Source organism: Impatiens glandulifera, chromosome 1 (genome assembly GCF_907164915.1).
Source record: "Impatiens glandulifera chromosome 1, dImpGla2.1, whole genome shotgun sequence".
In the NCBI taxonomy this organism is placed as follows: Eukaryota; Viridiplantae; Streptophyta; class Magnoliopsida; order Ericales; family Balsaminaceae; genus Impatiens; species Impatiens glandulifera.
In genome coordinates, this window is record NC_061862.1 from 141782769 (window position 1) to 141799433 (window position 16665).

Sequence of the window (16665 nt, forward strand, 5' to 3'; positions counted from 1 at the left end):
TATACACATAACAATATTTTGTGTTATCATAAATAAAAATAATAAATTATTTGTCTCCACCACATGTTGATGTTTCTTTTAAATTACCCATGTCTGTATGAATTAAGTCAAGTAGTCTATTATTTATTTCAATGTTTTAAAAGTATTATATTGATAATTTTTCTTCAACATATATTACACACTTGTGTTTCTTATTTATTTCGAATGTAGGTATACTCTTCATTTATATTAATCGATGCATTGAATCATAATTATTATGATCTAGCCTACCATGTCATAAAATGGAAGTCTCTAATAAATAATAGAAGAGTTATTCTTTTCATTCATACTTAGTTTAATTGCCATTACATTGAGCTTAAAGATCCCATCATTAACATAACTTCTACCTACAAACATTCCACTTTTGGATAAAATAATTTTTTCGACTCAATCACATTTCTATAACCATGCTTACTTAAAAGGAATCAAATATCATTTTTTTCCAAATTTTCTGGAACATACAACACTTAGTCAAAGTTAAGTCTTTCCTCAAAGACAGCCTTAATACCACTTTTCCTTTACCTTGTCTATCCAAAGTGACAGAATTCCCCATAATTTTTTTTTACCATTCTTCACTTCTTTGAGACTTGAAAATACTTCTTTGTTGGAGAAAACATGTATTGTAGTTCCTGTTTCAATCCACCATTCTCGTGGATTAGACACCACCAAGTTAATCTCAGATATCACCGCACACATATCCATGTCCGACAATCCTTGAGTTAAGTTAGCCTCTCAAATACTCCTCGACTTTTTACAATCGGAAGATCTATGGCCCATGTAATTGCAATTAAAACAATTTCCCGTGAACTTTTTAAAAAATTCACCTTTAGGATGAAGGTTCTGATTTTTGACAAAAAATTGTGTTTCTTCTTGTCTTTACCATATTCCACCATAATTTGCTTAAGCCACATTTTGACTAAAGTATTTATGTGGGGCACTTTTACTTTCCTAATCAATGCGTAGACGGATCACCAATTTTTCTACGTTCATCTCCTTTCACTTAAGCTTAAGGTAGTTATTAAAATTGTTTCAAGACGGTGGCCACTTCTTAATAATAGTTGCCAATTAGAAAGTTTCTCCTAGATTCATACCCCATCATGAATTTCATGCAAAATAACTTGTATTTCTTGAATTTTTTCAATGACCGGTCTTAAATATACCATTTTCTAGTCCAAAAATCAAACGACTATAAACCTTTTTGCACCAACATCTTCAGTTTTATATTTACGTTCAAGAGTTTGTCATAGTTCTTTGGTCGTATTTTTTTCACTATACACATTGTACAATGAATTTGACAAACCATTAAATACATAATTTCTACATAAGAAATATGAATGGTGCCAAGCATTAATGGCCGATATCGCTTGCTCATCAACTTTCGGATGCACGTTTGCATCCTTTTATGAGGCCACATTTGTCTCATAATCTTAGGAGTGTGAGATCCTCCGCGAGGAATCGTGCGAAACTCAAAGTAGTGAGGGAGAAAAACATTTTATGCTGACATCTCTTAAAGTTTGAGCCATCAAACATTTCCGGCTTATCTAGATGGTTAACGGGAAATCGACATCCTCATGTTGAAAGTAGGTGTTTCGATAGTCATTTATGAAATAAACCAGAAACTTGTAAAATTTCTAGATAAGTAATATGATAACTATTTTAAGATTGTTGGTAATATTATCTCGAACAAATACACATAAATAATACTATATAAATACAAAATTGATAATAGAAGAAATACAATAGATTATTAAATAAAACGAAGAAAAAATCTTCTTGTTTGCTCCAAGGCCTATGAAAATTACAGTTCCCTTAAAATAGTTTCATCGTCTCTCGTTTGTGCTAGAGAGTTTTGTCGGTGGCTGCTTCCCATGGTACAATAGAACCTATAATAGTTTAGCATAAAAAAACCACCACAAAGAGAACTTGACAAAATTACCTGAATCCAATCACTATGTATCAAATGGAAATAATTGAGTCAAGAAATTCGAAGAACATTCATAAAAATAAGAAAAGACTTTTTGGAATTATAGAGTGAGAAATGATAAGATGATGTGTTGAAAAAAATTAGCATGAAGGGATATTTAATTGGAAATTAAACCCTAAAACCATTCATGAATACAATTCAATAATTAGCAATCCATCCATCCAATAGTTAACCTTGTTTGCCTTTTTATTACATTAATATTTCCCCTTCATTATAAAATGCAAGTTACATTGTTAGAACATAATCATAATTGATAGCAAATAAGTATTTTTATTTTGTTACAATAGCAATTAATAATATTTGTTAATTGACTCATTCAAGGCATTAATGTTAATTGTAACAATTAACAAAATCATTTTTATTTGGATTAAATTTCACCTTAATTCACATTTAAATTTGGTGTGAATTTCATTTGGATTAAATATTACATTTAAATTTGGTGTGAATTTCTCTTTGATTAAATTTTACCAATAATTCAAATTTGAATTTGATGTGAATTTCATATGCCCAAACTTTCATTTCTATTTAATTAATAGAATTAGTTTAATTCCAACAAAAGCTTACACGATAATTTGACAGAGAAAGATTTCAATTTTTTATGATTTTTTTATCATAATATATTTGATCAACTTGATTTAAAGTGGAGATAAATTTATGAGCTTATTTTGATGTAACGTGTCTTGAATTTGATTCTCTCTAATTTTTTTATCATTAACTTATCTAATTTCAATCAAATGATGGGATTTCATCTCTTTATGATTTTTTTATAAAAACATTCACTTAATAAAAATCGTTTAAGCATAATGACAAAGCATGACATAAAAAGAAAAAAACGTTACTCAATAGGTTATTGAGCTCGTAAGTTTTCAAGAAGAAAGATTAACTCCCTGACTGATTTTATTGGCTTTCCGGAACGAATATCAGAAAACGTCATAATAATATCATTATGATTGATACTCATTGGACGACTACAATAATTGAAAGTTCGACGATTTCTCTCAAACCAGATTGTCCAACAAAAAATATGATGTTAACTCAAATATGTAGTTATGGCATATCAGTCTCATCAATTCAAACTTTTCAACAACTACCAAAATACTCGAGCATCACCCAATTTATCTTAGTAATACTCCATAAAAGACTTCAGATACTAGTCATCCCTACCCTTAGACAATGCAAAAATAAATGAGTTGTCGATTTAACCTTCTCGTGACTAATATGACTAAACATAATAGAACTTTTTTTAATGCATATATCATCCATAAGAATATCAAATTTTTATGATTTTATGTTTTAAAGTTTGAGAAAATGAAGAGTTATTAAAAGGTTAAAAAATTCTGATTTATTGGAATATTAGTGGGAACATACTAATTATTGAGAAACGGAATGAGGATCAATTCCAAATATGAATGTTTGTGAATTTCCAATTCGAGAACAAAGTTCAAATAAAGCTTCTTTAATGTGAATCAAATTCTTTCAAGTTTCAAGTTTGAGAGGTGGGTGATTTTTTATTTATTTTTTATATTTAAGAAATAATGAAAAATGATGTGATTTCTTAATAGGAAGATATTTATAATTAATCTAAGGTAGTGTTTATATCTCAGCACTATTGAAATTACAAAGAAAAAGTTATCTACAAATTTTGCAACAATATTAAAAGTTGTACCTTTTTTATGATATCTTCCAATATTGGTGTGTCATGTAACTCTTTATAAGAGGAGTTCAAGTGTTAAAAGTTAGTGTCTACACAACTAAAAATCACAAATTCAAATTATATTTAAAACATTTTAAGTTTAAATTAAAATTTTAAATGTTGAGACCAACTTTTAGATCATGATTTCGTTGCCCCAAAAAAATTCGGGGGGCATGCAAGTGGAGACGCAATAAACTCTATTTAAAATGGCAAAAGAGCTATAATTTCTTTCCCTCTCGCATTCATTAGCGGGTGACATCTCCTCTATCCCCATCAATATATTAAATCCATTATATTTTATAATTTAGATTTTTTTCTTAGCAGATAAAAAAAAATATGTGGCATGTTATAATAGAAAACTTAATATTAAATACACATTAAATATGAGAAAGATATTAATAAGGTTAAAAACTAAATTGAAAAGATATTTATTTGTATTCATAGAATATTATTAGATGCCTAACAAATAGTAAGCTTAATTAGAGAGAAATATACAATATTATAATCTCTCATAATTTTGAAGTTGTACATCTATCTATAATCTACTGATTTATTATTCTCAGGGTTAATGTCAAACTGTAATAAGTTGAACTTGGTGTCGAGGTTTCTCCGAATGATTTGTTACGTTAAAACCAAACTCCTTAGTTTCATTGAGGTTCATGTAACATTCTAAAGTTGTATTATTGACTCTCATTGAGTATTCTCCATGAAAAAGTCTTGCCTCAAAATAACCCATATCGTCGGTCACGCCGAGATGGTCATCGGTGTGTATAAACTCTCTCAAAAATCTATCTGCGACATCTCCTGTTGGAAGATTATTGAAATTATTATCAGTCAAACACATTCTATAGCATCCTGTTGGTTTCCATCCTGCCCATATTACTAGTCCTTCAACTGCAGGATGCCCATGTCCTTCTCTCAACACTTGATCCAATAAATTTGCCTACAGATCATATAAAAAAAACCGAGTCAGAATTTAGAGTTAAAGTCAAACTGATTAGGACAAGAATGTATATAATGTATAAACTTTACCTGATCAGGAGAAGAACCAACATCAATTTCTGTGAGCCAAATGGGGAGACTTAGGGTTGCAAGTTTATCGATGGAAGCTCTCATGTAAGCTAAATTGGGTGTATTGAAATGGGATTCAAGCCCAATTCCTAATGGGCCATGATATCCGTTGTCCCTTATTTTTTGAATTTTTTTCATATATGCATCGGGTGAGCTAGCCTTATCACTTGGCTCTTCAATTGTATTATAATCGTTCAAGAACAATGGTGTATGATGGTCATATGAGTTTATCATTTTGAACAAATTGATCTTTTTCCCAAGCCTACTCTCAAAATAATTGAAGTGCAAGTTCTCGTTAACAGCATCCCACGCAATTAGTTTGCCCGAATATCTTTTAACGATAGATTTTATCCTTTTATCGACGGCTTGATAGAAATGTTTTCCTGAGAGTGAATTGAGCCACGAAACCTGGTACTTGGGGTCGTCCCATAAGACATTGTGCCCACGAACCGACAAACTTTGGCTTTTGGCCCAATTTAGCATGCCATCAGCAACTGTGTAGTCTTCTTGCCCTTGAGTTACCTCGGTACTGTACCATTTCATCTCGTTCTCAAAGGTGGTCACTGTGAATCGTTTAGAGGCGAACCATTGTCGATAAGCACTATTTGATAAGATGAAACTATTTGAGGCGCAGCCAAATTGGAATTGGGGCACTCTTAGGCTTATTTTGATGTGTGTATTTGCTAAGGGTTTTCCATTAACATCTACCAACCGCAATTTTACATGGTTCTTACGTTCCTATTATAATTGTGAATAGTTATGACTTAATTTATACCACAATTGTGTTAAAATATTATTAGAATATGTAAGTGTACCTTCTCAACACTTTGATCAATGTGAGATCTCCATTCGTCTAAAGTAAATGGTTGTAATGATATGCTATCTACCCATATCTCAGTATTTGTATTATCGCTCTGCAATTGTTTAGAATGGTTAAAATCATGAAAATAATTCCATATATACATATACATGCACACACGTGAAAGAACAACAACGACAGTTTTTTGTGTGTGTCGTATTTAAGCAAAAAAAACATTAATAAATATTTATCAAAGTTTAGGAAACAATAGATATGAAAAATTAGCAACATAAATTATAGTGATTAATAATAACAGTTCCAATTACTGTCTCTATAGAACAATAGCGACGCATTTCCTTAACATCCTCATATTTTTTTAAAATGCAATATTTTGTTTCTTATTTGATGTATTCGATAACTAGCTAATTCATTTCAGTATTATTTATTGAATAACTGTTAATTTTAGAATCTTTTATTTATTATCATTCTATAAAAATAAAATAAAATTTATTGTACGTTTATTATTACCTCGAAATAAAGTTGAGCAGACTCTGAAACGTTTATAGATAAACCGCCTTTAAGCATAGACCAACAACCTGATTTAGCCACTGTAATACCAGCTTTATGGTACCCAGATGGTGATTTAAATATGGCATATATGCTTGCATTTCCACTGCTAACTTGTAACCAAGCTACATTTGAGAAAACAAATCCTCATACTTTTAACTATTTTTTATTTCACAGTCAAACAAACTATATAAGAAATCAATTAGTACCCGAAAAAGTGTAGATTTTATCTTTCTCCAAGAAGAAATTTTGGGATGGGCTGTGAAACGCTCGAGTTCTTTGATGAGCTGCAATAAATTTGTTGTTGCCATCGTCGGATACTCGATACTCAATTTTAGAATCCTCAAATGCTACCCAACCTTCTATTCCATTATCTAATTCTGTGTTCACCGCAATTCCGCCTCCATATTGTGGTTTTAAAGGCTTTGCTAGACACTAAATAGATAAAAACAAAATGCAATATTTAAACTTGTGTACACATTTAGAAATATATCCACCTTTGAATCGGTTATCTGAACAATAAGTGTATCCAAAAACAATAATATATAATATTTTATATACATAAATCTAAAAAGACATTGAGAATATTATTACTTGTGCAGTGAAACTATAATCATATGGCAAAGCATCAACTAGAAACCCTACAAGAACATGATGCGTATGTACACGATTAGTAATCTTTAAATAAAAGAAACAAATGTATTTCTTTATTTCACCACTTAAAAATTGTTAGAAATTCTTTAGCAATAGAAAACAAACCTGAGTTGACGAGAGAAAATAAGATTATAATGAAGAGAAAGATTGTTGCTACTTCTTTCTCCATTCTTAAAACCGGCTCTTTTTATTTCAAAACCTAAAAATTAATAATATAATGAATCAATGATGAAGTTTCACTTTTGTAAAAATGAATAAAAACAAGACAGATGTAAGTAGCAAAAACCGTAGAGAATTGAACTTTTTGTTGTATTGGGAGAGATCTAAGACTCTTTGGATCAATTATGAAATACACTTGGTTGTTGAAATGTCAGGAAATCAAAGGTTTGTATTTATAGTTGATAGAAGAAAGATAAAGTTTATAAAGTATATACCTGATATATTATCTACTGTACAGCTGTATGCTTAATTTATCCTTAGTTACAATATTTTTACACCTAATATAAGTTTTCTACAATTATACCATTACAGATAACATCCAATTTTAATATTAAATAAAATATATCTATTTGAATAGTAATAAATCTTTATATTTACTATTATCAATATTATTATAGTAATAAATCGTTATATATATATATATATATATATATATATATATATATATGATAATGGTAAATAATAGTAATAAATCGTTATATGTACGATTATGATATAATTTTATTATTATATAACTAATTACTATTATTTTGAATAAATTTTAAGTTTAGGATTAATGTATATATATTATATATATATAGTGTAATGATTAAGAAAATTACATAATAATACAAATGTATTAAAATATATATAGCAAAATAGAAAAACGATAGTTGTATAAACTATAATGAAGTAATTTGAATGATAAAAAATTATATACATTGATAATTTTAAAAAACAATTATAGTTTTCAAAAATTATCCTTAAAAAAAATTAGTATATTCCCTATAGATTCTTCCTAGAACTAAATTATCAATGATAAAAAAATATGTTACCATCACTAAGGTAACATTATTGACACACTCTTAGTAGAAACGGGCTCCGTATTATTGCATTCATATTCAACTCAAATTAAAAATTTTAACTTATATTATTCCTTAATATAGGTTAAGTATGGACTTAAATTAAAATTTTCATCTTATATTATATTAGTAATCTAGTCTTTAAATTACATAAATATATAAAATAATGCTACAAAATAAATAAATAAACTAAAATATATAAATAAACGATATCACCGAAGTCAAATATTGATTCGAGACATGATCTTAATACATTTCCCTTAAAATAGTTTCACTGTCTCCCCTTGTACCGTAGTTTATCTCAGATGATTGTTTCTCAGGGTACAACGAATCTAATATCGATTCATCTTGAATCACTACGCAGTGAACTTGACAAAGCATCTAAACCAATCACTGGGTTTAAATATAAATACGACGAGTCAAAAACTCGAAGAACACTCGATTGAGTAAAAATTCGAAAAATATTCGATTGAGTGAAAAACTCGAATAATATTCAAGAAACAAAGAAAATACTGTTGGGTTAAATTAAACAAAGAAAAGAGAAAATTGATTAAGAATGAATTAATTAATTAACGTGAAAGAATATACACAACATAATTTTGATGACATGGTTTGAATAATACTAAGTTGGGTTATTTGTTTTTGTGCAGGCACAAATCTAAAAGATTACGATACTTCAGACGTGGTCTGAAGCAGGCGCTTATTGACGTCTTGCTACTTCAGACGGAGTCTAGAGTACGCGAGTAGACGTCGTCTAAGCTCCTTAGACGCGGTCTAAAGGAGAAGTGCAGTCAGATGTCGTCTAACCTCCTTATACGCGGTCTAAAGGAGAAGCGCAGTTAGACGTCGTCTAACCTCCTTAGACGTGGTTTAAAGGAGAAGCATAGTTAGACGCCGTCTAAGCTTCTTAGACGCGGTCTAAAGAAAAAGCGCAGTTAGACGTGGTCTAAAGAAGAAGCGTAGTTAGACGTCGTCTAACTTCTTAGACGCGGTCTGAAGAAGAACATCTGATGCCTTGCTTTAGTAGCCGTCCGAAGGAAGCATCCGTCTAACCACATTCTCAGCTCATCTATAGTTACCGCTTTCAATAGTTTGACAACTCAGCTCCAACAACAAATGAACAACTACCACGTACTCCAATATTCAAATTGCCCACGATGCGTAGTATGTCCTAGTACAACAGTATATCAGAGGATATTCGGCGCACTTCCTGTCTAGTACGATCACGATTCCAATGCTCAGTCTACTGTACTTTCATACTATTGACGACCGTCCAACGGACATATGCCACGTATTCTAGTAGAAGATTTGACCGATGGTGTACTTCAAGTATAAATAGAAGCCCAAGGACAACAGACGAATGACTTCAATAAAGTCGCTCACAAATATATATTTGCACTTGCTATCCAGAAATCGAACAAAATAATAATAAATTTAAACAATAATTTACAAAATCTTAGTTTCACTAATTCGACAATTTATTGATTTCAAGAATATTAAAAAAAAAAATTAGTTATAAATGCAAATACCATTATAATTTTGAAATTTATTTTATTTAAATATATATATAAACAATTTTTTTTTATAAATGCACGTAACTTCATTATTTTTATATTTATTATATATATATATAAATATTTTTATAAATACACCTACATTCATAAACTTTATATTTATTTTATTTATATATATACAAACAATTTTTATTTTGTATAAATGTACATACCTTCATAATTTTTATATTTATTTTATTTATTTATATATAAACAATTTTTTTTTATAAATGAACATACCTTTATAATTTATCTATTTATAAATAATATAACATATTTATTATATATATATTTATATAAACTATTATTTTTGTTATAAATATAACTATCTTCCTAATTTAAATAATATTAATTGACTTGTACATTAAATATAAAATTTATTTCTTAAAAATCACCAATTTGGCTTAAATATTTTGATAGGATCAGTATAATCAATAGAGACGGGAGTCTAGCGATTGATGACAACTTCGTACAAAAACAGTTTGATAAAAATCCTGTTAGGGATTTAAATCACTTTCTATTCTTCACAAACTCTTGCAAACTCTTGAACGAGTCAAGTGCGGAAACGTTTCCTCAGGTTTGAAGCTAAGAACCAAAGCAGGAGAAGATGACAGAATGTAAATGACACAAAGAGTTGTTTATGGATGTTCGGAGCAAAACTTTCCTACACCCTTCTTCCAACCACCAGAAGGATTAACTATACTTTTCTTAGAATCAAATATAGTTGCACGGCTAGCTCACTGTTGAACAGAATAGACTCTGTTCAACTTACAATATATTGAAAAATATCACTCAGTTAGACAATATTTTGAATCTCTCTCTCTCTCTTGATGTACACACAATAAAGTAAGAAAACAATTCGTTCGTTTAGTAAGCTCATTAATTCGTGTATCAACTTGTATGTTTGTGTGTGTGTCCGGCACTTCGTCCGTTGTCCTTGAGGATCCTTAAATAGAGAGCAGGTACCAACGATCGAATCTTCTATAATGGCACGTGGCAAGCACCCATTGGAAAGCCTCCATAGTACACATGTATAACAGACTCTGAGCACCATGATCGTGGCCGTACCAATTTGGTAGTTCCAAATATTCTTCTAGGATGCTAGCTTCAAACAACTGCTTAAGCATTAAATTTGATGTGCTCCAATTAGACTGAGAAGTCTAATGAAGTTAGACACCCCCGTCTAATAGCCGGATTCATTAGACCACCAGGTCTAATGGAATTAGACGACACGTCTAATTACGAATCCCTTCAGACTAATCTGAAGGAGTTAGACTGCACGTCTAACTTTCATCTGTTAGACTACACGTCTAACTACGAGTCACTTTAGACTAATATGAAGGAGTTAGATTGCATGTCTAACTTTCATCTGTTAGACTGCACGTCTAACTACGAGTCCCTTCACACTAATCTGAAGGAGTTAGACTACACGTCTAACTTTCATCTGTTAAACTGCACGTCTAACTATGCTTGTTAGACTGCACGTCTAACTACGCATGTTAGAATGTATGTCTAACTACGTATGTGTTAGACTACACGTCTAACTATACCTGTTAAACTGCACGTCTAACTACATATCTGTTAGACTGCACATCTAACTACGTCTGTTAGACTGCATGTCTAACTGCGTATCTGTTAGACTGCACGTCTAACTACACCTATTAGAATGCCCGTCTAACTACACTTATTAGACTACACGTCTAACTACGTATCTGTTAGACTGCACGTCTAACTACGTCTGTTAGACTGCATGTCTAACTACGCCTGTTAGACTGCACGTCTAACTACGTATCTATTAGATTGCACGTCTAATTGCGTATCTGTTAGACTGTATGTCTAACTACGCCTGTTAGACTGCACGTCTAACTACGTATCTGTTAGACTGCACGTCTAACTACGTATCTGTTAGACTTGTAGACACTCATTTTTCACACCAAATTTTATAGTTTATGCTTTTCATAAATCTGAGTCTATAAAATTTTCTCGAATTCATTCACGGACTTATTGCACGATTTATATTAAAGACGATTATTTTTTAAAACAATTGAGTTTTGAAAATAATTGATTTTGGATTTTTAATAAAGTTAAGGTAGTAATTTGTCTATGTTACAACACTTAGAGAAGTTATTATACTTAAAATATTCAAGGTTTTATTTAATTAATTACTTTGGGTATTTATAAAAAATAAAAATTAAAAAAAATTATTTACAAAATATATATTAGCGTTTTTTATAAAATTTCGTTAGGTATATTTTGTTTTCTTTTAATTAGATTAGTTTGTTAGATTAGTTAGATTAGATTTTGCAATTTGATTAAGTTAGTTAGTATTTTATTATAATTATAATTGTTCCTTAGAAATAGGAATAATTAATAATAATACAATTGCTTTTTTTTAATTGTTTGTTTTAATTTTATTTCTTTTGTAGGATAAAGTGAAATGGGTCAATCCAAGATCCACATGCAAGATCCAGATCAGATTTGTGAATAGAGATAGGAAGATCCAAATCAAAGACAAATCAACCCAAAGTAAGGCCAAGGAAAGGATCCAATTGACGGATCCGACCGGTCACCCGACTAATGGACCGACCCATGCCCAAGATTCGACCCATGAAATCAAATGTTAAAAGAGTTAAGGTGAAGGCCACAAATCTTGAAATGACGATTCTATCATGTGCGGTCAAAAGAAAATAAAAGAAGTTGCTAAAAAAGAGGAGGAAGTGGCAAGAGAGAAAGTTTCAACGTGTGTAGAAGAAAAGATTGAAGACTTGGTTATTTTTTAATTATAAAATTAAAATGACCAAGTAATACATCATTATTAAATAAAGATTAAATCCCATTGGATTGAAAACTTGATTTAGTGACATGTCAAGTATGTCAAATGGAGATTGCTCCATTATTTTAAACATTTGTAAATGTTTAAAATAGTTTTCTTTCCAACGGTCAAGTTTGTTAAATGGGCCTTTGGGCCCTAGGGTTTCATAGCTTTGCCTATAAATACCCCTCTTAACACCCTAAGGACTTCAACTCTCGACCTTCACCTTTCTCTCTCTAGGGTCTGTTTGAAAATTCTAAGCAAACACCACTCTTGTTAGTTAAGTTGGTCACAAGATTTGCTTAGGAAATCTTAGATTAAATACCACCCTTAACATCAAAAGAGCAGCCCATTGTAAGCTCTTTCGACTTTTTTTTTTCTTCTTGAATTTGAATCTTTTTTGCTTTTTTTTTTTTAATCCCATACATTATTCCTCTTAAGTTTGCTATTTTGATAGGCGTGTAGGATTTTATTTATTTTGTATGTATATATGTAACATAATAAAACATAACTAAAAAAAATAAGATAAAAATTTCAATGTAAATAAAAGGTACTTGACCAAAAAGAAAAAAGTTTATTTTTAAAACCAAAATCGGCCCTTAAATTGGCCATTTAAAAAAAATCTAAAGCATAACAATTTTTTTTTATATACAGTTTTATTTATTTATTTTATATTTTTGAATGGTTAGATTTAAGTATTTTGCATATATAAATGTATACTTATATGTTAATAAAAAAATTTGGTTTTTTATGCAATTTGGGATCCATTTGGATCACCATAAATAAGTTAGAATAGGGTCATGTTGAAAACCTGAAGCTGACCCAAGACCGAGGATCCAGGAATGAGGAATGAGGACCAAGGACCGAGCATTAGAAGACCTAGGACCGAGGATGGAGGACCTAACTGGATTTATTTTTTTATTTATCTTTTTATTTATTTATTATTTTATTTTCTGTTTTCTTTAGTTTTAGTTTTAGGGTTTGTTTGTTTGACATTTTTTATTTTGCTTAGTTAAGAGTTTGTGGCTTGCTTAATCCGAGGTTAGAAAAAAATTAAAATTAAACCCTAACTAAAATTGAACTTAGCCCAAAAGTTAAGAGTTTGTGGCTTGCTTAATCCGAGGTTAGAAAAAAATTAAAATTAAACCCTAACTAAAATTGAACTTAGCCCAAACTTAGACTTATAGACATAGGACTTTTTATTTTATTTTATTTTATTTTATTTTTATTATTATTTTTATTATTTTCATTATTATTTTTATTTAAATAAAAAAACCCCAAAATAGTAAAATTTTAGACCTTCAAATAATTCACTAAAGTTTCTTAAAAATTAATCTAGACTTAGGCCAATTAATTTTTGATTGATAACTTGTCTAGTTTTGATTTTTAGGATAACTTTACGTGTGAATTATTTCCTCTCGTTTTCTTTTATCTCTGCTTATTTGTTTATCTCATGCAAACCCATTAAACGTTTAAAATGGAAAATCCTAAAATGTAAAGCGTAAGAATGTTTTAAAGAAAGGCCAAAATTAATTAGTAGAGACCTTAGGGGCGTTTTGGGACATAGTGTCTAAAAAACTCTTTCCCACACGTAACCAAACGCCGAACTCACATCTCTTAAATTCCTAATTTTTGAAATTAGGTGGCGACTCTCTAGTCGTGAGGCTAATTAATACTGAAAAAAAGTTAAAAAAGGCCTATGACATACTTCCCATTGAAAAACTCCCAATCTCTCCCAGATTCGACGGGAATGTAAAATATGGAGTTGTCTATAAAGCCTCGTTTTTAAAACTTAATTTTTTTTTTCAACATTAAAATTAATTCCCCTCACGTTTTCAAAAAATAATTTTTTTAAAGAGTGTCCCAGAATTTTCAAACTAGTTGATCAAAATTCTTTTTTTAAAATCGATCACAGTTTTCTGGCGACTCTGCTGGGGACATTCGACTTTTGACTTGAAATTAATTTTGGCCAAGTATTTAAACTTTCTTACGCTTTAATTCATACTCCATGTTCACATTAATTGATTATTTGCATGAGACTTGGAGCTCCAATGTGAAGGTGTGTGGGTATACATCGTTGGATGAAGCTCACACATCTATATTTTATGTGCTAAGGGTAGTCAATGTGAATGACACCCTCAACCCTTGCCTTGAAGGCTTTTTGTGTGATTTGAGAGTTGAGAAAAACACTAGGAAAAAACCCGGATTAACCCTCTCTTCTTTTCAAATATCCCCTACTATTGAAAATGAGGGATTTTGAAATAGAGGTGAGGGAGATGTCCAATTGAGATCTCCCCTTACATCGAGAGATCCCTTTTGAGATAGTATCCTTGTTGGTGGAACAACTCTCTCTTAAGCCATTTCCAACTTTAGAACAAAAATCCAAAAAGCCAATTCTACCAAGCCGTTGCCTCGTCTCGTCCTGTCGAGCAACAAAGCCACGTCACGAAGCCCATTACTTGACTACTATATATGATAAATACATGTATGCATATAGATATTTCTAGACGCTCAGTTTATCCATTCAAAGTTTTAAAATTCCATGAAACATGTGAACAATTTCGAAATTTTGAAGCTAAGCCTAATAATTTTAAAGGAGTAAAATCGAGGAAACCTAGAAAAGATAAAAGAAGAATCTAATGTAACTAGTTTTTTTCTTTGTGTCTTTACTACTCAGATTTTAAGCGCAAGATCTAATCAATAAAGACGCGTGAGACACAAAGACGATCAAGAAAGATGAAAAGACTTGAAGATTAGAAGACTTAGACTAGATTTCTTTATGCTTGAAATGTAAATCTCCTTATGAAGATACATGAGCGACATTGTAAGGAAAGGATGAGGGGTGCTTTCTTTCTTTTCTTATTTTATTTTATGACTTGAGTTTGTGATTTTATCCATAACACTTAGGATTTTAATAAAATAACTAATTCTATTTTACTCATCCTTTTATACATGTTATACATTGTGAATGGGTAAATTGAGCGTCTATTGCGTATTAGGGATTATGTGCATACGAGCAACGCATTGCTTGTTTTATTTGATAGAGGGTTCGAACTGACTTTGTTCTCTTGAACACAACATACTCATATTCATCATCATTTACATTGACTAACCCACCAAGAAGGTTCAATGAGTCAGTTCATCTAAAGCTACACGATCTTCGTGATACACTGATACAATTGGGGAAATAGCTTGAAGACCTCACAACAGAAGTCGAAACTTATGCGACAATCGAACCCCTTAATCCGAAAAGCTTGCGAGAAGAAAGAGAAAGGGTAATCAAGGCATTCATGGACGGTTGGAAAGCTGCAGAAAGGTCTATTCAAAACAAGAGCCATGTAAGTACGTCAAACTCGAGGACAAAATACTCATCAAAAGAACCCATTTCACCTAAACAAATTCAACAATCATCACAAGCAAGGAGTGCCACTACTGCTCCACCTCGTAGAAAATTTGACAACTTGGGGATGTCATTGTCGAAGGCCTTAAGGCACTTGTTGCAGAAGAACTTGATTCAAACGTTAACATCGGAACATGGGAGAGAAGTAATGGACAAGTTCACAAATGAGTGGTGCGGATATCACTAGACTAGAGGGCAATCCACTAATTGTTGTTTCCCTCTCAAACAGAAGTTTTAAGATCTGATCGATGCTAAGATCATCCCAGTACCTAAGGTTAAAACCAATTGATGACGTCACAGAAAACGAGGAGGAAGATCCGTACTTGACGAAACATGCATTCGCTAAAAACAATTCGAACTTAAAATTTATCATTTCTGAATTTCATTCACATGCAGAACATTATCTTTATAATTCTGAGTCTCTAGGCACCTTGAAAAATGTTTTTAACAGTGAAAAAGAAACTTTTGATTATATGTCTTCCAATGAAACATTTAAATCAAAAATGACCTATGAGATGAGGCAATATTTAGATAAACAAGAGGAGAATTCATCCACTGCAGAAGAAACAATTGAAATAAATCTTAACACAGAAGAAGATCCTCAGATTGTTTTAATCGGAAAAAGTTTAAATGATTTAGAATGTGAAAATCTGACTAAACTTTTAAAATCAAACAAAGATGTTTTTGCATGGTCCTATAAAGATATGCCAGGCATTGATCCATAAATCATCCAACACCGCATACCACTTTATGAAGACGCAAGACCGGTGAAGCAGAAGCTCCGAAGAATGAAAGCAGACATCGTGGACAAGATTAAAGAGGAAGTTCAGAAACAGCTCGACGCAGGATTTCTCAAAGTGGTAGATTACCCAGAATGGATCGCCAATGTAGTCCCAGTCGCAAAGAAATATGGAAAGATCCGAGTGTGTGTAGACTATCGGGATCTCAACAAAGCAAGCCCTAAAGACAACTTTCCACTACCACACATCGACGTGCTAGTGGATCATGCAGCAGGACATCAACTCCTATCAT

The 16665-nt window shown here is 31.1% G+C and overlaps 1 protein-coding gene across 1 annotated transcript; it reads right to left on the bottom strand.

Moving 5' to 3' along the window:
* Positions 1-4287: 4287 nt before the first annotated feature.
* On the bottom strand, positions 4288-5378 carry LOC124945760 (endo-1,4-beta-xylanase 5-like). Its single transcript, XM_047486255.1, has 2 exons — positions 4749-5378; positions 4288-4659 (listed from the first exon to the last, which is right to left on the bottom strand). The coding sequence occupies exons 1-2, from the start codon at positions 5328-5330 to the stop codon at positions 4288-4290; spliced, it is 954 nt and encodes a 317-aa protein (XP_047342211.1). The 5' UTR covers positions 5331-5378.
* Positions 5379-16665: the final 11287 nt, after the last annotated feature.